Source organism: Somniosus microcephalus, chromosome 10 (genome assembly GCF_052327205.1).
Source record: "Somniosus microcephalus isolate GS21.2 chromosome 10, FLI_Smic_1.0, whole genome shotgun sequence".
In the NCBI taxonomy this organism is placed as follows: Eukaryota; Metazoa; Chordata; class Chondrichthyes; order Squaliformes; family Somniosidae; genus Somniosus; species Somniosus microcephalus.
Window position 1 is genome coordinate 213093506 of NC_140996.1, and position 24030 is coordinate 213117535.

Here is a 24030-nt window from a genome sequence, read left to right on the forward strand (position 1 = left end):
TTCTAACCTATTTGTATATGTGGAACTCTATTTAAATCTGCCATCCATTAAAACTGGTCACTTTTTATACTAAATAGGCCTGCAACATTAATGTTTGGAGTGATTTATAATCATAAAGTGAATGAAGTTCTGCTGTTTATAATGCGCTGGTGTAAAATGACTCTATTTGCTATTTTAACAAAATTGTTGACCTGTTTGTTTTAGAGAAAAAAAGAAAGACTTGCATTTATATAGCACCTTCCACAACCACCGGACGTCTCAAAGCACCAATGAAGTGTAGTCACTGTTGTAACGCAGCAGCTAATTTGTGCACAGCAAGCTCCCACAAACAGCAATGTGATAATGACCAGATAATGTTTTTAGTGATGTTGATTGAAGGATAAATATTGGCCAGGACACCGGGGATAACTCCCCCTGCTCTTCTTCAAAATAGTGCCATGGGATCTTTTACATCCACCTGAGAGAGCGGACGGGGCCTCCACAACCTTCTGACTCAGAGGCGAGAGACCTACCAACTGAGCCAGGGCTGACACTGTCCCACAGAGAGTGGGATAGAAGCAGTTTACTAAATAGAGAACTTTTGTTCCTGCACTTTGATTAGTGGGTTACAGATATTGCACAGTGGAATTTCAATTCCAAAAATCGCAACTGCATTTAAATAAATGGAGCTGTGCTTATTTTTAAGATTGCCATAATCCGTCTCTTGCTGAGTGCAGGACTGGATGACCAACTTTCAGACAGGGCAAGTTTGAACCGATAATCACAGTCACATCCGTCCAGACTGTGCATAATAAACACCCGCCCCTTCTGACTTGCGCATAGACGCGACAAGCCTGCAGTTACAGCAGAAAGCCAACTACAGCCGGGAGACCGGCACTGCAACCGGGGCACAGACAGAGGAGAAACCCCGCAACCGGGGCACAGACAGAGGAGAAACCCCGCAACCGGGGCACAGACAGCGGAGAAACCCCGCAACCGGGGCACAGACAGAGGAGAAACCCCGCAACCGGGGCACAGACAGAGGAGAAACCCCGCAACCGGGGCACAGACAGAGGAGAAACCCCGCAACCGGGGCACAGACAGAGGAGACACCCCGCAACCGGGGCACAGACAGCGGAGAAACCCCGCAACCGGGGCACAGACAGAGGAGAAACCCCGCAACCGGGGCACAGACAGAGGAGACACCCCGCAACCGGGGCACAGACAGCGGAGAAAACCCCGCAACCGGGGCACAGACAGCGGAGAAACCCCGCAACCGGGGCACAGACAGCGGAGAAACCCCGCAACCGGGGCACAGACAGCGGAGAAAACCCCGCAACCGGGGCACAGACAGCGGAGAAAACCCCGCAACCGGGGCACAGACAGCGGATTGAAAGCCCAGGACAGATTCTCTCCATCAGGGCGACAGTGGAGACACGGTAACGCTTTCTTTTCTCTCTCCTGCGCCTTGGCTAAAGAATTTACAGTGAGGTAAGTTTAGTTTTAGCCCTGATTTTTTATATAATTTTTTTCAAATTTTAAAATTATTGTTTAAAATAGTTTTTTTTAACAGTTATTTATGGTTCATTTAAATAGTGCGATGTTTTTTTAAATTTTTCTTTCAAGTTTAAGTAGTGTTTTGGGACCAGGAGTTTTCATGAGTTTGACAGCTCTTACTATCAAACTCATGAATGAACTTTTGCAACCTCCCATTGGTTGCCCTGTGCTCACGTGATCCCAGCCGGCTCATCGCACTAAGTACGCCGCTGGGTCACGCACGCACTGCGCGGCAGGACTTCAAGCGGGCCAGTGAGAGGAAATGCAATGCGGGCCAGGATTGAAATGTCAGCGCGCCGGGTAAGTGCACATCGGGGGCTTGCACGCGCGGCAAGCTCCCAATCCTAATTTCAGGGCCAATAAAGCTGTGGGAAAAATGTTATAATTTTAAATAATAGACCACTTACCTTCAAGAATCCAGTCCTTACGCCTCCTTTTTATATGTGTAAAAAGTTCAGGCCCTTGCACACGGGCAAACCTGTCAAAAAGAAGGAAGTTCAACGCGTGCGCGCAGAGTCCTGCGCGCACGCGTTGAACCTCTGAACCCCTTGGAGGAAATGCCGGTTTCCCGCGCATGCGCTGTGCATGCTGAAATCCGGCACTTCCAACGGGCCCACGCGTGAGTACCCCGTCCGTACTCACGCATTGGGACCGGAATTACTGGCCCATTGTTTATTTACCAATTCTACTCCGGTTAAGTTCCAGTTACTGTTCTGCGGACGGTATACACGTCGACCTCGAGTTTCCAGTCAGTTGCTATCTTACTGGCTCATTTCCTCTCTCGGTCTTCAAGCTTGTTTTCTCTCTCCCTAAATCCCAATTGCATTTTTTTATGCACAGGGATGCTGTGGAGAGATTTCATGGTGTATCTCAATCTCTGGGTTCCTCTAACGTGGCTGGTAAATTACATTCAATTGATTTAAAAAACAAATTAAAATTTCTTTGAAAGGGCCAGATTCAATAGTAACATTCAAAAGAGAATTGGATAAATACTTGAAGGGGGAAAAAAATTACAAGGGCTATGGAGAAAGAGCAGGGGAGTGGGATTAATTGGATCGCTCTACAAAAGAGCCAGCATAGACACGATGGCCCAAATGGCCTCCTTCTGTGCGGCATCATTCTATGATTCTTTGAGCCACAGCAGCCCTAGGAGATCTGCAATTGGCTTCTCCATAGCTATGGATGGGAAAGATTAGGCAGGGTCGTTGCTCGTGATTGTCATGTTATCCTTGTGCGTGTGTTTGGATGTTCGGATGAGGACAGGATTGGATCCAGTTGGGGTGCTATCATAGAATGAAAGAAAGACTTGCATTTATATAGCGCCTTTCACGACCTCAGGACGTCCCAAAGCACTTTACAGTCAATGAAGTACTTCTTGAAGTGTAGTCACTGTTGTACAGTATGAAACTCGGCAGCCAATTTTGCACACAGCGAGTTCCCACAAACGGCAATGTGATAATGACTGCATCATCTGTTTTTAGTAATGTTGGTTGAGGGATAAATATTGGCCAGCACACCGGGGAAAACTCCCCTGCTCTTCTTTGAAATAGTGCCATGGGATCTTTTATGTCCACCCATGGTCAAATAGCCTGGGGATTCACTTCAGCAGACACACAAAGAAGTCTTCTTCTTCTTGGGCAGTCCCTCGGAACCGAGGATGACTTACTTCCACATTAAAAATGAGTTCGCAGGTGACGGATGAGTCCAATGCGGGACCTACAGTCTCTGTCACAGGTGGGGCAGACGGTGGTTGAAGGGGCGAGTGGGTGGGGTGCTTGGGTTGACGTGCGCTCCTTGCGCTGCCTGCGCTTGGCTTCTGCTTGCTACCGGCGAAGAGACTCGGGGTGTTCGGCGCCTTCCCGGATGCTTCTCCTCCACTTTGTGCGGTCTTGGGCCAGAGATTCCCAGGTGTCGGTGGGGATGTTACACTTTTTCAAGGAGGCTTTGAGGGTGTCCTTAAAGCGTTTCCTCTGCCCACCTGGGGCTCTCTTGCCATGCCGGAGCTCCGAATAGAGCGCTTGTTTTGGGAGTCTCGTATCGGGCATGCGGACAATGTGACCCGTCCATTGGAGCTGATTGAGCATGGTCAGAGCTTCGATGCTGGGGATGTTGGCCTGAGCAAGAACACTGATGTTGGTGCGCCTATCCTGCCAATGGATTTGCAGGATCTTGCGGAGGCAGCGTTGGTGGTACCTCTCCAGTGCTTTGAGGTGCCTGCTGTACATGGTCCATGTCTCTGAGGCATACAGCAGGGCAGGTATCACTGCTGCTCTGTAGACCATGAACTTAGTGCCGGGTTTGAGGTCCTGGTCTTCAAACACTCTCTTCCTCAGGCGACCGAAGGCTGCACTGGCACACCGAAGGCGGTGTTGGACTTCGTCGTCGACGTCTGCCTTTGTTGACAGTAGGCTCCTGAGGTATGGAAAGTGGTCCACGTTGTCCAAGGCCTTGTCGTGGATTTTGATAATCGGGGGGCAGCACTGTGTGGCGGGGGCAGGTTGGTAGAGGACCTTTGTCTTACGGACGTTTAGTGTAAGGCCCATGCTCTCGTATGCTTCGGTGAAGGTATTTACGATGGTTTGGAGTTCGACCTCCGAGTGAGCGCAGACGCAAGCATCATCTGCAACAGAGGATGGGACGACCTTGGATCTGGACTGGAGGTGACGGAGGTTGAACAGTTTCCCGTTTGTTCTGTAAATTAGCTCCACTCCAGTGGGGAGCTTACTGAGGGTGAGATGGAGCATTGCAGCAAGGAAGATTGAGAAGAGCGTTGGTGCGATGACACAGCCTTGCTTGACCCCGGTTCGTACGTGAATTGGGTCTGTGGTGGAACCGTTGATCAGGATCACGGCCTGCATGTCGTCGTGAAGCAGACGGAGGATAGTGACAAACTTTTGAGGGCAGCCGAATTTGAGGAGGACACTTTATAATCCCGATGGTTGTCAGTGTCGAAGGCCTTTGTGAGATCAAAGAAGGCCATGTACAGTGGTTGGTGCTGTTCCCTGCATTTCTCTTGTAATTGACGTGCAGTGAAGATCATGTCCATTGTGCCCCTTAGTGGGCGGAATCCGCATTGCGACTCTGGGAGGAGCTCTTCAGCCACTGGGAGAAGGCGATTGAGGAGGATTCTTGCGATGTTAAAGTTTTTGATTTACCTTCTGCATCATTACATTGATTCCCTTCTGTGTTTATAGTGAGGGGTAATGTGGAACCTGACCCCCATGTCTTCAGATGATGTTGCTGAGGGGCAGCATGTAAATGAGGGATAGGATGGGGCTAAGAGTAGAACATTGGAGGGGCTCCAGAGGTAATGATGTGGGGGGCAGGAAGAGAAGCCATTGCTGGAGATGCTCTTGGATAAATAAGAGTGGAACCAAGCAAGGGCAGCCCCTCTCAGCTAGACAACGTAGAAGAGGTATTGGAGGAGGATGGTGTGGTCAACCGTGTCAAATCGGCAGAGAAATTGAGAAGGACAAGGAGCGATAGTACCCACGGTCACAGTCACAGAGGACGTTAATTGTGATTTTGAGCAGGGCCATTTCAGTGCTGTGGTAGTGGCTGAAACTTGATGAGAGATTCAGAGAAACATAGAAGATAGGAGCAGGAGTAGGCCATTCGGCCCCTCGAGCCTGTTCCGCCATTTAATGAGCTCATGGCTGATCATCCAAACTCAGTACCCTGTCCCTGCTTTCTCCCCATATCCCTTGATCCCTTTAGCCTTAAGAAATATATCTAACTCCTTTTTATATATATTTAATGAATTGGCCTCAACTGCCTTCTGTGGTAGAGAATTCCACAAGTTCACCACTCTCTGGGTGAAGAAATTCCTCCTCATCTCAGTCCTAAATGGCTTACTCCTATCCTTAGACTGTGACCTCTGGTTCTGGACTCCCCGACCATCGGGAACATCCTTCCTGCATCTAGTCTTGTTAGAATTTTATAAGTTTCAATGAGATTCATGCAAGCAGTTGGGGGGGAAATGGGAGGCAACAACTTGTTCATGCACTTTGGAGAGGAAAGAAACAAAGGAAAAGGTGTTTGGAGATGGGTCAGTAGTTTGCAAGAGCAGAGGGGTTGAGGGTGGGTGTTTTGAGGAGGGGAATGGTCAGTGGTTTTGAAAGGGAGGGGGCAGCACCTGAGGACAGAGAAACATTTACAATGTTGGCCAACATGGATGGTCAGCAGTTTAGTGGGAATGGGGTTTAAAGAGCAGAATGAGCTTCGAGAGGGTATGCGGGGAAATAGGAGGGAAGCTAGGGAAAGACACGGGTTCAGGGCGAGGGTGGGGGAACCTTGGGGGAAGTTTGCTTTGGTGGGGAAGGGGAATTTTAGGACTGATTTCAGGAAATCTTTCTTCTCACGGAGTGATCAACGTGTGAATACACTTCCAGAGAGAGCACCAGAGGCAAAAACCCTGGAAACATTTAAGAAACAATTAGCTTCTACAATGGGGCACTTTACAATCTTTCTAGATGGATGAATTAGGGGTACAGTCTAAAAATTAGAGCCAGGCCTTTCGGGAGTGAAATTAGGAAACACTTCTACACACAAAGGGTGGTCGAAGTTTGGAACTCTCTTCCGCAAACGGCAATTGATGCTAGATTGTTAATTTTAAATCTTGAGATTGATAGCTTTCTGTTAATCAAAGGTATTAAGGGATATGGGGCAAAGGCGGGCATATGGAGTTGGGTCACAGATCAGCCAAAATCTCATTAAATGGCGGAACATGCTCGAGGGGCTGAATGGCTTCCGCCTGTTCCCGTAATTAGGAAGGGCAGAATGATCTTTCTCATCTGCAATTATCTAGTGGCTGGCTTTGAATTCTCAGGTTAATGGTTTCCATTCATGCTGCACTAGATCTTAAGGGAGGGAGGGAGGAATGTAAAACTGGAAAGACCGGTTTAGCACAGTACTGCGTTTAAATTGGAGCAGCAGCAGCTTGAACTTCTTTATGGCTGGAGTTCTGCCTCGGTCACAATGCAGGGCCAATCATAGAATCATAGAAAGTTACAGCACAGAAGGAGGCCATTCGGCCCACCTTGTCCGTGCCAGCCGACAAAGAGCTATCCAGCCTAATCCCACTTTCCAGCACTTGGTCCGTAGCCCTGTAGGTTACGGCACTTCAAGTGCATATCCAAGTACTTTTAAAATGTGATGAGGGTTTCTGCCTCTACCACCCTTTCAGGCAGTGAGTTCCAGACCCCCACCACCCTCTGGGTGAAAACATTTCTCCTCAAATCCCCTCTGAACCTCCGACCAATTACTTGAAATCTATGCCCCCTGGTTATCGAGCCCTCTGCTAAGAGAAATAGGTTCTTCCTATCCACTCTATCCAGGCCCCTCATAATTTTATACACCTCAATTAAGTCTCCCCTCAGCCTCTGTTCTAAAGAAAACAACCCCAGCCTATCCAATCTTTCCTCATAGCTAAAATTCCCCAGCCCAGGCAACATTCTCGTAAATCCCCTCTGCACTCCCTCTAGTGCAATCACATCCTTCCTGTAATGTGGTGACCAGAACTGCACGCAGTATTCTAGCTGCGCCCTAACTCGTGTTTTATACAGTTCAAGCATAACCTCCCTGCTCTTATATTCTATGCCTCGGCTAATAAAGGCAAGTATCCCGTATGCCTTCTTAACCACCTTATCTACCTGTCCTGCTACCTTCAGGGATCTGTGGACATGCACTCCAAGGTCCCTCTGATCCTCTACACTTCTCAGTGTCCTACCATTTATTGTGTATTCCCTTGCCTTGCTAGCCCTCCCCAAATGCATTACCTCACACTTCTCTGGATTGAATTCCATTTGCCACGGTTCTGCCCACCAGACCAGTCCATTGATCTCTTCTGCAGTCTACAGCTTTCTTCTTCATTATCAACCACATGGGCAACTTTTGTATCACCTGCAAACTTCTTAATCATACTTCCTACATTCAAGTCCAAATCATTGATATATACCACAAGAAGCAAAGGACCCAGTACTGAGCCCTGCGGAACCCCACTGGAAACAGCCTTCCCGTCACAGAAACACCCATCAACCCACAGCTCTGGCGACAGTTCTAAGAACGACTTAGCATGTGCAAGCTGAGCCCGTGTGCAGTTATTTAAAAGTTACAGTTCTGGTTTTTGCTTTCTGACGCAGGACCCAGTTGGAGAAAATCTGTACAGGGCGACAACGTGAAACCCGCAGGAATTGATGGGCGGACTGCTGACTCATCCTGCAGCTGGAGAAAGTGGCAACTCTGACGGGACAGGTATCTCTCGACCTCGCTGTCACTGGTGCAGTGTCATTTTAGGGTGTTGAGATGAGCAACAGTGTTCCCCCACATTGTTCAGTTATCTAAGAATTTACGCATTGTATTCGGCACTAATCTTAGTCCTTTCTATAAAAATAGTGGCCTTGATTTTAACTCTCCCTCCCCCCCCCATTAAATTTTAAAGTGCCGCATTCAGGCCTTGGACGAGGCTCCCGCAAAGCTCGATGGGCCAAATGGCCACCTTCTGTTCTGTACTATTCCACATGCTATCTTATGAAAAGGCAGGCGGGGCCTAATTAACATACCAAAGTCACGGCCTGATGACATCAGAGGTGCCATGACTTAAACTTAACAGAAAGTGAGGGGGAGGGCTGAGCAATGGGAAACTCGGCAGCTGAACCGAGGCGGGAGATGCCGGCTCCCCAAGGTAACGGGCACTCTTAGCATTCCTTGTGGGCCAGAAGGAGCAGAGTGCTCCCACCAGGCCCCTCAAGGAAGCCTTCAACCACCCCCAGCCCTGATCTCCAGCCTCCCTCCCCCAGCCCTGATCTCCAGCCTCCCTTCCCCAGCCCTGATCGCCAGCCTCCCTTCCCCAGCCCTGATCTCCAGCCTCCCTCCCCCAGCCCTGATCTCCAGCCTCCCTCCCTCCCCAGCCCTGATCTCCAGCCTCCCTCCCCCAGCCCGATCTCCAGCCTCCCTCCCCCAGCCCGATCTCCAGCCTCCCTCCCCCAGCTCCGATCTCCAGCCTCCCTCTCCCAGCCCTGATCTCCAGCCTCCCTCCCCCAGCCCTGATCTCTGGCTGTGATGAAATAACTCTATGTTCTGGATTGTCTGTTGTTAATGTCTGGAATGTTTTACAGGTGTAACCACTAATGTTCCTCCCTAGCTCCGCCTTTATGGATCCTCCTGATTGGTGTGAGTCTTATTTATAAGAGCTGGGTTTTACTCATAAGGGCCCGGTCGGTGATGAATGATGGTTGCCCTGTGTTAACTTGATGCCATGATTCTTCCTTAATAAAAGCCTTTAGTTTTAAGTTTTAACCTCATGGATTCAGGCAGTTATTTGGCACATCTCTGGCCTCCCTCCCCCCAGCCCTGATCTCCGGCCTCCCTCCCCCCAGCCCTGATCTCCGGCCTCCCTCCCCCCAGCCCTGATCTCCGGCCTCCCTCCCCCCAGCCCTGATCTCCGGCCTCCCTCCCCCCAGCCCTGATCTCCGGCCTCCCTCCCCCAGCCTTGATCTCCGGCCTCCCTCCCCCAGCCCCGATCTCCGGCCTCCCTCCCCCCAGCCCCGATCTCCAGCCTCCCCAGCCCCGTTCTCCACCATCCCTCCCCCAGAGCTCCCAATCGTGGGCCTCCTTCCCCCCAGTCTCCCTGCCTGCCAGCCAGGCTGTCCATTTGGTCATCTGCCGGGCAGGAGGTAACACTAGAAGATGCAAATAAGGCCCTGCCGTTGAGATCTGCAGGGCCTTCACATCCCCCACCTTGCCAGGTTCTTCGGCTGATTTTGGCCTCACCCGCGACGTCCTTGCCTCCCCCTAACTATCTGGGCCGGTGTTTCAGGGTCAGTGTGTCAGGGTCAGGTTTGTGTACAGATTTTTCCTACATTGTACAAAAAGGCCTACTAAGCTATAATGACAACAATTTGTATAGTATCTTGAACGCATTAAATATCCTGAGGTACTTCACATAGAAGAGAGGAGGCACTGAGCAGCAGCAGAGAGGTGACCAAAAGCATGGTCGCTTATGCTGTTTCCCTGGGCTCTCCGCCAGTCTTCCACCAAAGCTACGCTGGTAGATCGGCAAACCTCTGCGGAAATTCTAACCCTGTAATACATTTACAGCATAAATAGTGATTGAGAAGAAACTGGATATCCACAACTGGAACTGTGATGGGAGACCAATGCCCCGATATTTACCGCGCTGCACGTTCAGAGCACAAGGGGGAGGAGTTATGAACAGGAAACTGCAGGGAGTATTTTACATTTTTTTTTTTCTCCAGGTTTCCCTCCCGGCAGCCAGCCTGATTGACAGCCTGCCCATCGGGCGGGAAAGCCTGCAGTGGAAGGACGCAGTGGAGGAGCATGTAGATCTAGTGGGGAGGGGGGAGCAGATTGCGGGGGGTGAGGTTAGAGCATGGTCGGGGGGGGAGGCGCGAGATGGTGGTCGCAGGGGGCGGGATGGGTCAATGATCGTGGGGTCGGGGGGGAGATCAGGGTGGGGGGGGAGTGGTCAGAGATGGTGGGGGTGGGTGGTCGGACAACAGGAGGTGTATGTTTACAGGTTGGCTTGTTGGGCCTGGAGAAAACACTCCTGCTCCACCTGGCCCACAAGCAGTGCTGTAAAGGCACTCACCTTATGCAGTATTGCCAACTTCTCAGGTAATGACGCAGTCCATGCCCAAATGCAGCAAGACCTGGATGACATTCAGGCTTGGACTGGTAAGTGGCAAACGTAGAAACATAGAAGATTGGAGCAGGAGTAGGCCATTCGGCCCCTCGAGCCTGCTCCGCCATTCAATGCGATCATGGCTGATCATCCAATTTCAGTACCCGGTCCCTGCTTTCTCCCCATACCCCTTGATCCCTTTAGCCTTAAGAAATATATCCAACTCCTTCTTGAATATATTTAATGTATTGGCCTCTACTGCCTTCTGTGGTAGAGAATTCCACAGGTTCACCACTCTCTGGGTGAAGAAATTCCTCCTCATTTCTGTCCTAAATGGCCTACCCCTTATCCTTAGGCTGTGACCCCTGGTTCTGGACTCCCCGACCATTGGGAACATCCTTCCTGCATCTAGTCTGTCCAGTCCTGTCAGAATTTTATAAGTTTCAATGAGATCCCCTCTCATTCTTCTAAACTCCAGCGAGTACAAGCCCAATCGACCCAATCTCTCCTCATACGTCATTCCTGCCATCCCAGGTATCAGCCTGGTGAATCTTCGCTGAACTCCTTCCATGGCAAGAACATCCTTCCTCAGATAAGGCAAGTAACATTCGCGCCATGAAAGTGCCAGGCAATGACCATCTCCAACAAGCGAGAGTCTAACCCCCACCCCTTCACATTCAACGACATTACCATCGCCGAATCCCCCACCATCAACATTCTGGGGGGTCACCATTGACCAGAAACTTAACTGGACCAGCCACATAAACACAGTGGCTACAAGAGCGGGTCAGAGGTTGGGTATTCTGTGACGAGTGTCTCACCTCCTGACTCCCCAAAGCCTTTCCATCATCTGCAAGGCACAAGTCAGGAGTGTGATGGAATACTCTCCACTTGCCTGGATGAGTGCAGCTCCAACAACACACAAAAAATTCGACATCATCCAGGACAAAGCAACTCGTTTGGCACCCCATCCACTACCTTAAACATTCACTCCCTCCACCACCGGCGTACCGTGGCTGCAGTGTGTACCATCTACAAGATGCACTGCAGCAGCTCGCCAAGGCTTCTTCGGCAGCAACTCCCAAACCCGCGACCTCTACCACCTAGAAGGACGAGGGCAGCAGGTGCATGGGAACACCATCACCTCCAAGTTCCCCTCCAAGTCACACACCATCCTGACTTGGAAATATATCTCTGTTCCTTCATTGTCGCTGGGTCAAAATCCTGGAACTTCCTCTGTAACAGCACTGTGGGAGTACCTTCACCACAAGGACTGCAGCGTTTCAAGAAGGTGGCTCACCACCACCTTCTCCAGGGCAATTACGGATGGGCAATAAATGCTGGCCTTGCCAGCGACGCCCACATCCCATGAACAAATAAAAAAAACTGCAACATCTCTTAAATCAGGAGACAAACACTTAAAAATCATGAGACTTGGTATAGAGAAATCATAGTTGTTGTTTTTTTCCCGACCCGACCCCTTACTAACCTTTGCTCCCGGACAGGAAGTGCAAATACAATTGCTAATCAAAAGCATGAGTCATTCTTTGATTTGGCCTGAGATAAGCAGTGACAGATTTCCTAGTTGAGTGATAAGGCGTGATAAGGTACGCTGACAGTAGTACAGGAAGACGATGACTGGTGAAATTTGTCATTTAGAAACAACCTCTGCCTTTCTCCCTCTCTCTGCCTCTCTCTCTCCCTCTCTGCCTCTCTCTCCCTGTCTGCCTCTCTCTCTCTGTCTGAACATAAGAAGTAGGAGCAGGAGTAGGCCATATGGCCCCTCGGGCCTGCTCCACCATTCAATAGGATCATGGCTGATCTGAATCTAGACTCGCGTCCACTTCCCTGCTCTATTTCCCGTAACCCCTAATTCCCTTATCTGCTAGGAAAATGTCTATCTCCATTTTAAATTTATTTAATGTTGCAGCTTCCACAGCTCTCTGGGGTAGCAAATTCCATAGATTTACTACCCTCTGAGTGAAGAAGTTTCTCCTCATCTCAGTTTTGAAAGGGCAGCCCCTTATTCTAAGATTATGCCCCCTAGTTCTAGTCTCACCCATCAGTGGAAACATCCTCACCACATCCACCCGATCAAGCCCCCTCACAATCTTATATGTTTCGATAAGATCGCCTCTCATTCTTCTGAATTCCAATGAGTAGAGGCCCAACCTACTCAACCTTTCCTCATACGTCAACCCCCTCATCTCTGGAATCAACCGAGTGAACCTTCTCTGAACCGCCTCGAGAGCAAGTATATCTTTTAAATATGGAAACCAAAACTGCACGCAGTATTCCAGGTGTGGCCTCACCAATACCCTGTATAACTGCAGCAAGACTTCCCTGTTTTTATACTCCATCCCCCTTGCAATAAAAGCCAAGATTCCATTGGCCATCCTGATCACCTGCTGCACCTGCATACTAACTTTTTGTGTTTCATGCACCAGGACCCCCAGATCCCTTTGTACTGTAGCACTTTGCAGTTTCTCTCCATTTAGATAATAACTTGCTCTTTGATTTTTTCTGCCAAAGTGCATAACCTCACACTTTCCAACATTATATTGCATCTGTCAAATCTCTGCCCACTCACTTAGCCTGTCTATGTCCTTTTGCAGGTTTTTTATGTCCTCCTCACTCACTGCTTTCCCTCCCATCTTTGTATCGTTAGCAAACTTGGATATGTTGCACTCGGTCCCTTCCTCCAAATCATAAATATAGATTGTAAAGAGTTGGGGTCCCAGCACTGACCCCTGTGGAACACCACTAGTTACTGATTGCCAGCCCGAGAACGAACCATTTATCCCAACTCTTTGTTTTCTGTTAGATAGCCAATCTTCCACCCATGCCAGTATATTACCCCCAGTCCCGTGATTTTTTATCTTGATCAGTAATCTTTTGTGTGGAACCTTGTCAAATGTCTTTTGGAAGTCCAAATACACTACATCCACTGGTTCCCCTTTATCCACCCTGTATAATCCACCCTTTATCCATCTATCCTCAAAGACTTCGAGCAAATTTGTCAAACATGACTTCCCCTTCGTAAAACCATACTGACTCTGTCCTATTAAATTTTGTTTATCCAAATGCTCTGTTAATGTTTCCTTAATAATGGACTCCAACATTTTGCCAACCACAGATGTTAGGCTAACTGGTCTATAGTTTCCAGCTTTTTGTCTACTTCCCTTCTTAAATAAGGGTGTTACATTAGCAGTTTTCCAATCTGCCAGGACTTTTCCTGAGTCCAGGGAGTTCTGGAAAATGATCACCAATGCATCTCTCTCTCGCTCTCTCTCTGTCTGCCTCTCTCTCTCTGTATGTCTCTCTCTCTGTCTGCCTCTCTCTCTCTCTCTCTCTCTCTGTCTGCCTCTCTCTCTCTCGCTCTCTCTCTGCCTCTCTCTCTCGCGCTCTCTGTCTGCCTCTCTCTCTCGCTCTCTCTGTCTGCCTCTCTCGCTCTCTCTGTCTGCCTCTCTCGCTCTGCCTCTCCCACTGTCTGTCTGCCTCCCTCTCTCTCTGTCTGCCCCTCTCTCTCTGCCTCTCTCCCTCTCTCTGTCTGCCCCTCTCTCTGTCTGCCTCTCTCTCCCTGCCTCTCTCTCCGCCTCTCTCTCCTCTCTCTCTGCCTCTCTCTCTCTCTCTGCCTCTCCCTCTCTCTCTGCCTCTCCCTCTCTCTGTCTACCTCTTTCTCCCTCTCTCTGTCTGCCTCTCTCTCCTTCTCTCTCTCTCTCTCTCTGCCTCTCCCTCTTTGTCTGCCTCTCTTTCTCCCTCTCTCTGTCTGCCTCTTTCTCCCTCTCTCTGTCTGCCTCTCTTTCTCCCTCTCTGTCTGCCTCTCTTTCTCCCTCTCTGTCTGCCTCTCTTTCTCCCTCTCTCTGTCTGCCTCTCTTTCTCCCTCTCTCTGTCTGCCTCTCTTTCTCCCTCTCTCTGTCTGCCTCTCTTTCTCCCTCTCTCTGTCTGCCTCTTTCTCCCTCTCTCTGTCTGCCTCTCTTTCTCCCTCTCTGTCTGCCTCTCTTTCTCCCTCTCTCTGTCTGCCTCTCTTTCTCCCTCTCTCTGTCTGCCTCTCTTTCTCCCTCTCTCTGTCTGCCTCTCTTTCTCCCTCTCTCTGTCTGCCTCTCTTTCTCCCTCTCTCTATCTGCCTCTCTCCCTCTCTCTGCCTCTCTTTCTCCCTCTCTGTCTGCCTCTCCCTCTCTCTGTCTGCCTCTCTGTCCCTCTCTCTGTCTGCCTCTCTCTCCCTCTCTCTGTCTGCCTCTCTCTCCCTCTCTCTGTCTGCCTCTCTCTCCCCCTGTCTGCCTCTCTCTTCCCCCTCTCTGTCTGCCTCTCTCTTCCCCCTCTCTGTCTGCCTCTCTCTTCCCCCTCTCTGTCTGCCTCTCTCTTCCCCCTCTCTGTCTGCCTCTCTCTCCCCCTCTCTGTCTGCCTCCCTCTCCCTCTCTCTGTCTGCCTGTGTCTTTTACTTTCTCTTTCTCCTGCTATGTTTCTTTCTCTCCTGGTGATGGCAAAGAATGGACTTGTCCAGTTACAGGAGACTGTCTCCGCTCAGTTACAGTCTCAATCTGCCCTCTTAGCCTCTCCTCAGACCCACTGCACTGTACAGTAGTTACAAAGAAAGGCAAAAGTTGTCTTTGATGCTGAAGTGCAGCGTCGGCTATTGCTGAACAGGTGCTCGGATCTAATGGACTCTGTCCCGTGCGTTTCCTGCCCTGTTTGGGTGAGTCAGGATAAAACAGATCTCCTGGTTCTCACAGTCGAGAAACCACATGAGCCAGGATGTGGTCAGCAGACACTGGCTGAGCACCGCTTCTCATACAACAAGTTCCTGCTTCGAATTGAATCGAGTTCAGTTCCTGACTCAAGGGAGGGAGAATGGCGTCAGCGGCAAATTAGAGAAGAGACAGTTCGTGTCTTGTCAAAGGAGCTGGAGCTACACTGAGAAGTAGCCGATTTGCGTGAAAAATAAGTTTTTTTGGTCGCGCATTCGAAATCGCGTCTCTCGCGATGGAATCACGAGAGTTGGCAATACTGCTTATGGATCCAGCCCTTCTCGCCTCCTTTTACCTTCCGGGTTTCCCGAGGCCAGGAAAACCCGGCCGACATGACTTAAAAATAGAAAGCATGTTAAAATGGAGGCACGCAGCCTCCTTTTAAAAGCTTTCAATGACTGACCCACCTCTTGAGAATGGATTGGTCGACCCACCCCCCCCCAGTCCCACCTCCATTAAACCATAAGTGGACGAGTTCAAGGTGGGTTGGAAATTGGGTTGGAAATTTTAACTTCCCACCTGACCCAAACCCACCCGTTTTTGGGGGTTAAAATTACCCCCTAAATGATAACGTGTGATGGCTTAATTTGCATAATTCTGCTGTTGAAATCATTACGACCTCATTACATTACATCTTATGCATTCAGACACTGTGTGACTCAATGCAGCTGGGGAAATGTGAGTGAAAGCTCTCACTGGACAATGCATCAGACCCAGCATAGTGAACAAGTAGATAATTTGCTCCAAGGTACCTGCCAATGCTGTTTGCTTAAAATGTGCTGAAAATATGTAATTATTGGAACTTGGTGGTGCTATAGGTTTCAGGGTATACAGGGGCCTTTCACTTCTAAGTGGAACTGGTTTCAAATCCAATTCACCCTGCGTTCTGAGTTGAATGTCTTCTTCAAACTCAATTTGGGGAGTCAAGCCATTCCTAATGGACACGGGCCCACTGTAAAAAAAAAAAACACTGCCCCCCCAGTTTGATACTGATTGGGAACCTCATTCAGAGGCCACAGGATATGTGGGAAATGGAAGAGTGAATGTGTGTAATGGGTACAATTGAGGCATGTTGTTCAGCGGGGTAATGGGAACTTTACTCCGCATCCAACCATGCTTGGGAGTTTTTGGAATTGGGTGCCGGGAATTAAAATTGTTCCGTTTCTCTTCACCAGCATCCCTCTTGCCCACATCTCTCAGCTTGATGAGCGCAAAAGTTCCCCACATATCAAACACAGTTGGCATAAATGTACATGAATACATGAATATATGTAAATTGAACCCACAGGGTGCAAAATAAAGCCATCGTCACTCTTGCACCATCTGCCAGGGATGTCCGAGAGTGGCACGTTGGGTCTCACTGCCACATTCTCCCTGACTTGGGGGGAGGGGGGGGGAAGGCCCTGATTCGCCACCTGGCGCCCCTCCAGATGGCACAGTTGGGTTTGTAAGCTGACGAGTTAGGGAATGTCACCCACGTGATCCAACACAGCGAAGCCACTTTACTTTGGAACAGAACCGCTGCTGCAGCCTTGTAGAGGTAGAACATCAAGTAAAACTGACGATTCCTTTGCAACTTTTTGCAGAAAATGGCAGATTCCAGGCAAAAGCAGCAGGTGTTATTTTCAAGTCTTCTTCAGAATCGGTTTGCCCATTGGATGTCGGATTTACCAGAGAAGCTATGGGACCAGTCTCTGTGCAATCTGGCTATTCCAGGTAACTGTGGCTCTTAATGAAACATAAGATACCGAGGGGGCTCGACAAGGTAGATGCAGAGAGGATGTTTCCCCTAATGGGAGAATCTAGAACTAGGGGGCATAGTTTCAGAATAAAGGGTCGCCCATTTAAAACTGAGATGAGGAGGAATTTCTTCTCTGAGGGTCATAAATCTGTGGAATTCTCTGCCCCAGAGAGCTGTGGAGGCTGGGTCATTGAATATATTTAAGGTGGAGATGGACAGATCTTTGAACAATAAGGGAGTGAAGGGTTATGGGGAGCGGGCAGGGAAATGGAGCTGATCCAAAGATCAGATCAGCCATGATCTCATTAAATGGCGGAGTAGGCTCGAGGGGCCAAATCTCCTGCTCCTATTTCTTATGTTCTTATGTTTAGCCCATTGCTGTCTTTTGTAGTCAACAGGAGTGGGGGAGAGGCTTTTAAGGAATTAAGTGAAATGAATACATTTTATTTTATTGGGCATTGGAGGGAGAAAATGCTGGGGTCGATTTTCAGTGTGCCGTGGAGTTGGGATTGGAGGCGTGCGGGGGGTTAAATTCCCGAATTCGGGGGTCCCGACACCATCCCGCCTCCATGTAAGTTTCAAAGGAGGCGGGTACCTGCCCCGCACTGGGACCTGCTGACCCGAGGCGGGAAGGGATTAGTGCCAATTAACTGCCTGTTAACAGGCAGTTTTTAGCCTAATCCCTATTTTGAAGGTTGAAGTGTGGGATTCCCGACGGCGCCAAACCACGCCAAGTTAGAGGAGTCGGGCCGTCGGGTTGAAGGACTTGGCGGGGTCGAGATGTCGGTGTTCAGGTGAGTTATGGATGCATGAGTGCAAAGGTAAGTGTGTTTGGTGTGTCTAAAGTGTGTAAAGAAGTTTAAATTACCTGTACTTACCTTTACAGCCTTCCTTCCTCTAGGTTTCGGGAGTCCATCATTCAGCCGGCACAGAAAGCAGAATGGCTGCGATCTGTCAAAAGTGACAGCCTGCAGCTTTCAGTGCTGGTGAGAGTTCTAACTGAGTCTGCGTAGAAAGACTCAGGTTAGAAGTAAGACTGTCAGTGTTTGACAGCTTCAAACAGCTGTGAAACACTGATATTTCATCTGTCAACACGTCTTGACAGATGAAATTTCAGTCTGTGACGTCACCTGTTGCTGGGTGGCCCTTAATTGGCCTGCTGAGCCCGCTGGGCAGGCTCAACAAGGTCAATCAAGTTAAAATCGCGTGGATTGGCCGCATCTCGATGGAGGCGGGACTACAACCCTGAAAATTGCAGCCCCGCCTCCTCCCGACTTCTGAATGAAAATCCTGCCCGGTGTGTCTGCTGATGCAGCTTTGTCAGTGATGGTATTTACACCGGGTAGCAGAAGTAGGGTGTGAGTGGTTTATATTTGTGGTGTGAAAGGAGATGGTGAAGTGAGGGAATGTCTATAAAGAACATAAGGAATAAAAACAGAAAATGCTGGAAATACTCAGCAGGTCAGGCAGCATCTGTGGAGAGTGAAACAGAGTTAATATTTCAGGTTGATGACCTTTCATCAGAACTGGAAAAAGTTAGAGATGTAACAGATTTTAAGCAAGTACAGAGGCAGGGAAAGGGGGAGGGGAGGAAAGAACAAAAGGGCTTTCCCAATTGCTTGCTGTACCTGCATGTTAACTTTCTGCGATTCATGTACAAGGACACCCAAGTCCTTCTGAACACCAACATTTCCCAGTCTCTCACCATTTAAAAATTACTCTGCTTTTCTATTTTTCCTACCAAAGTGGATAACTTCACATTTCTCCACATTATATTCCATCTTGCCACGTTCTTGCCCACTCACTTAACCTGTCTATATCCCTTTTCGGCCCCTTTGTGTCCTCCTCACATCTTACTTCCCCACCTAGCTTTGTATCGTCAACAAACTTGGATACATTACACTCGGTCTCCTCAGCTAAGCCATTGATATAGACTGTAAATAGCTGAGGCCCAAGCACTGATCCTTGCGGTACCCCACTAGTTACAGCCTGCCAATCCGAAAACGACACGTTTATTCCTACTCTGTTTTCTGTCCATTAACCAATCCTCAATCCAAGCTAATCTGTTACCCACAATCCCATGAGCCCCAATTTTGTGTAATAACCTCTGGTGGAGGCTAGTCCCTTTTCCATAACTGACTTTTTTTCCTTTCCTCTCGGCCATTGGTGTTTGTAGATTCAATGCGCCTCTAATTCTGCCCTCTTGAGCGTCCCTGATTATAATCGCTCAACCATCGGTGGCCGTGCCTTCTGTTGCCGAGGCCCTCAGCTCTGGAATTCCCTGCCTAAACCTCTCCGCCTCTCTACCTCTCTTTCCTCCTTTAAGACACTCCTTAAAACCTACCTCTTTGACCAAGCTTTTGGTCACCTGCCCTAATTTATCCTTATGTGGCTCAGTGTCAATTTTTTTTGACTTAAAGCACTCCTGTGCAGCGCCTTGGGACGTTTTACTATGTTAAAGGCGCTATATAAATACAAGTTGTTGTTGTTGAGGGGTGCTAGTCATGCTGAACGGAACACGTTTCCATTTCAGGCTGCTGGTGTGAGGATCAAACACCCCCCCAGGTCAAAGTAAAGTTTCCTCTGCTCATTAAACCCTAATGGTTGCTGCTTGGAGCAACTCCCGTTTCCCAGCAGCAGACTCGCAACCCACGACGAAATTGGGTAACAAGTTTACTTCTGGAATTAGGGAGCCGGATTTAGTGGTGTAAATCTCGGGAGGTGCTCAGAAACTCAACTAAAGCAGCAGAAGTATAAAAGTGGCTACTATAGCTTAAACACCACAGGAGCTTTCGGGCCAGCCCACTTTTCAGATCTCAGCGCTGCTGGCTTATCTCAGCACACATCTTTATTTGTTCCCAGGTAGCTGTAAGGTAACATGGCCAGTTGCTGTATTTATTGTCCATCCCCAGTTGGTCTGAATTAGTGATTGTTTGTTTGTTAGGTCACAGCAGAGAGCATTAAGAGCTAACTGCATAGTATACAGAGCCAAACAAGCCAGGAGTGGCAGGTTCCCTTTCCTGAAGGACATTGATGAACCAGTTCGGATTTCACAACAAAGCGGTAGCTTTCACAAGTTAGCAGATTTATTAAATTCAGTTTTGCAATTTTTACGTGGGATTTGAACCTCTAGGGTTACATGTCCATAACCACTGCACTACTATACCTCAGCCTATGCTAAGCGTACTCATAGAATGATACAGCACAGTAGGAGGCCATTTGGCCCATCGTGTCTGTGCCGACTCTTTGTAGAGCTATCCAATTAATCCCACTCCCCTGTTCTTTCCCCATAGCCCTGCAAATGTTTCCCTTCAAGTATTTATCCAATTCTCATACTCCTATTCTCCAATACTCATTCAGAAATCTCCATTGTGTAGCGATATCAATTGTGTGTCTGGAAGCAGAACAAGCTACTGCTGTGTACAAAGACATAGCAGCATAAACAGTCTTGAGTCCAACCTGTGGCTGAACCCATTGACTTGGAGTGACTTCTGGAGAAACCAAGAGAAATGGTCTTCTCGAATCCATAAATGCCTCCAAGTTGACTCATGTTCTCAGCAAGCACAAAGCTGAAGTAGTATGCATGATTTTGTATCATCAAGTTATTGCGAATCATGAGAGACCTTTCTGATTTCATTTCAGTGTTCAAATCCCACGTTACGACTTGAAAGAAAGACTTGCATTTATTTAGCGTCTTTCACGACCATCAGACGTCTCAAAGCGCTTTACAGCCAATTAAGTACTTTTGAAATGTAGTCACTGTTGTAATGTGGGAAACGCGGCAGCCAATTTGCACACAGCAAGGTCCCACAAACAGCAATGTGATAATGACCAGATAATCTGTTTTAGTGATGTTGGTTGAGGGATAAATATTGGCCCCAGGACACCGGGGATAACTCTCCTGCTCTTCTTCAAAATACATCCACCTGAGAGAGCAGACGGGGCCTCGGTTTAACATCTCATCTGAAAGACAGTACCTCCGACAGTGCAGCGCTCCCTCAGCACTACACTGGAGTGACAGCCTAGCTTTATGTGCTCAATAATAATAATTCAACTTTATTTTCATTGTACAATGCATAAGTACATGAACAACGAAATGTGATCTTGCAAGCTCCCATGAGTCCAGTACAAATAACATTAACATTAAACGTAAATAGCACTGTCCTGGGAGAAGCAAAGCCGCTGCGTCTGTGCACGCCGCCATTCCATTACCACCATTCCGACAATCTTCAGCCCAGCGCCCGGGCCTGCTCACCAGCCGCCCCTCCCGGGGCTCCTTCCGTGACCTTCTCACCAACCGCCCCTCCTCGGGGCTCCTTCCGTGACCTTCTGCACCTGGTCTTCCCTGATGGTCACCCCTCCAGTTACTAACCAGGCCTGGCTCTAGCTTAGCTTCACACACCTTGCCAGTGACCCTGTCCCTAGTCCCAAGTCTCTGGAGTGGGATTTGAACCCACAACCTTCTGACTCAGAGGCGAGGGTGCTACCAACTGAGCCACAGCTGACTTGAGCACGGTAATCTGGGCTGATACTCCAGTGGAGCACTGCATTGTCAAGGGCACGTGTAGTCTTAAAAGATCGAGTGGCAGTATTTGAAAAAGGAACTAGTAGGGAGGGATCTGCTTTTAAAGGAGGAAGTGAGAGAAGAAGCATGGTAAAGTGGTTTTGGGTTGAGAGTGGTAACTGGAGGACGCGGGCTGGGCCATTCAGATAGGGTGTGGTGAGCAACATGGGCGAATGTTATTGCTTCGTGTTGTCACGTGTGTGGTGTAAATGTTGTTGGCGGGATTGTGATTGATTAACGTGAAGTCATCATTCAAAGCTTTGACAGTAGAATTGTTTTTGTTCCCATCTAGGAAGCCATGATTCGATGGCTTACTGCTTAGATTTAAAATCTCCGATCGAACCTTCTGATAAGATTTTAAACCATTTGGATCATATAATGCCCTGTATTATTCGTCCAGAGATATATAAATGGTGTAAGACACAGGTAAGCTGCACCTTTTGCACCCCAATTGTCAGCATTAAGCATTCCAGTGTCAGGTATAGCATGGTTAGATGCAGAGTAAAGCTTCCTTTTACTCGGCCCCAATAATGTGCCTTAGCTGCAAATCCGACAAGTGGCAGTGTGACCTTTTTCTCTTTCCAACACCTTCCATCCTGTGGCCTCAGTCAGTAGCCAGTTTAGTGTCACATTTATGCTATGAACCCATGGAACTGGATTGGGACTGTCTCATGTACATAGGATTACATAGGATATACAGCACAGAAACAGGCCATTCTGGCATTTATGCTCCACTCGAACCTCCTCCCATTTTTCCTCATCTAACTCTATCAGCATAACCCTTGATTCCCTTTTCCCTCATATGCTTATCTAGCCTCCCCTTAAAGGCACCTATACTATTCGCTTCAACCACTCCCCGTGCTAGTGAGTTCCATATTCTCACCACTCTGGGTAAAGAAGTTTCTTCTGAATTCCCTATTGGATTTTTTGGTGACTATCTTATATTGATGGCCTCTAGTTATGCTCTTACCCACAAGTGGAAACATTCTCTCTGTATCCACTCTATCCAAACCTTTCATAATTTTAAAGACCTTTTATTAGGTCACCCATCAGCCTTCTCTTTTTAAGACCCAGCCTGTTCCTGTTACCCTTCTCCTTAGTGACTCAATTTTTTTTTTTATTCGTTCATGGGATTTGGGCGTTGCTGGCAAAGCCAGCATTTATTGCCCATCCCTAATTGCCCTCGAGAAGGTGGTGGTGAGCTGCCTTCTTGAACCGCTGCAGTCCGTGTGGTGAAGGTACTCCCACAGTGCTGTTAGGGAGGGAGTTCCAGGATTTTGACCCAGCGACAATGAAGGATCAACGAAATACTTCTAAGTCAGGCTGGTGTGTGACTTGGAGGGGCACTTGGAGGTGATGGTGTTACCATGTGCCTGCTGCCCTTGTCCTTATAGGTGGAAGAGGTCGCAGGTTTGGGAGGTGCTGCCGAAGAAGCCTTGGCGAGTTGCTGCAGTGCACTTTGTAGATGGTACACACTGCAGCCACGGTACGCCGGTGGTGGTGGGAGTGAATGTTTAAGGTGGTGGATAGGGTGCCAATCAAGCGGGCTGCTTTGTCCTGGATTTCCCATCTGCCTTTGAAATAGTGTGATGTGATCTTCCTGTAAGCTATGCATACAACACATATATAAAGAAAAAAGACTTGCATTTACATAGTGCCTTTCACGACATCCCAAAGTGCTTTATAGCCAATTAAGTACTTTTGAAGTGTAGTCACTTGTAATGTAGGGACATATATAAGGGAGAGCTGTGGAGCTTTAATTTTATATTGCACAATGGAAAGGAGCTTATAACGAAAATCCTGTTCTTTACATTATAGGAATCCAGTATAACCGAACAGCTGGAAGCAGGAATTCGGTTCTTCGACTTAAGGATCGCTCATAAACCAAATGATACGTCTGATAATTTATACTTTATACACGGAATCTTTACAACTGTAACTGTCCAAGTAGGTCAACTATTGAAAAAGAACTGAAGTAATAGCAGGAAAGCTGATTTTAAATATAAACTGTTGGTCAGTGTACATGCTGCCACTATAAGTTTCTCACCAGTCTGCATTCTTATTCCATTTTTTTTATGGAGAAACCTGGACCCAAGGCCAAGACTCATAGTGCAAAAACACCATCATGGTTATGAGGGCAAAACACTGCAGATGCTGGAAATCTGAATTAAAAACAGAAAATGCTGGAAATACTCGGCAGGTCAGGCAGCATCTGCGGAGCGAGAAACAGAGTTAATGTTTCAAGGCGATGACTTAAGGTTCTGACGAAAGGTCATCGACCTGAAACGTTAACTCTGTTTCTCTCTCTCTACAGATGCTGCCTGACCTGCTGAGTATCGCCAGCATTTTCTGTTTTTATATCATGGTTACAAGGAATAGGAGGGTTTCTGCACTAAATCAAGATGTAATGTTTAGGTTAGGTTGGGTTTTAAAAGCCTGAGGGTTGAGATCCATTATTTGGTGTAATTTGCGATACTGTGTTTTAAAGGAGGTTTTGAAAGAATTTGGACTCTGGCTGGAAGCTCATCCTAAAGAAGTGGTTATATTGGCCTGCAGGTTCTTTGAGGGGGTGAACAAGCAACAACATCATCAGTTAATTCAGAAAATAGAGGACTTACTCGGGTCCAAAATGTGTCTGAAAACCTCTGCTGTAAGTAATAATATTGGATTGATGGACAACTCATTAATTGGCAAACCCATAATTTAAAAATGAAAACTTTTGTGTACAAATTTTGCAAGAGTTGATTTAAGACAATCTGGGGGAGGAAGGAAAGGAAATGGGAAGATGTATACTCCGACT

General features: G+C 48.2%; 1 protein-coding gene across 1 annotated transcript in view; it reads left to right on the forward strand.

Annotated features, from left to right (window-relative positions):
• The first annotated feature begins 797 nt into the window (after positions 1–797).
• Positions 798–24030, forward strand: part of plcxd1.2 (phospholipase C, X domain containing 1, tandem duplicate 2) — a 30690-nt gene continuing 7457 nt past the window's right edge. The window contains 6 exon segments of the mRNA XM_085999592.1: positions 798–1470; positions 7677–7788; positions 16512–16641; positions 21523–21656; positions 23049–23177; positions 23719–23880. Of these exon segments, the coding sequence (XP_085855718.1) occupies positions 16515–16641; positions 21523–21656; positions 23049–23177; positions 23719–23880 (552 nt within the window). The 5' untranslated portion in view covers positions 798–1470; positions 7677–7788; positions 16512–16514.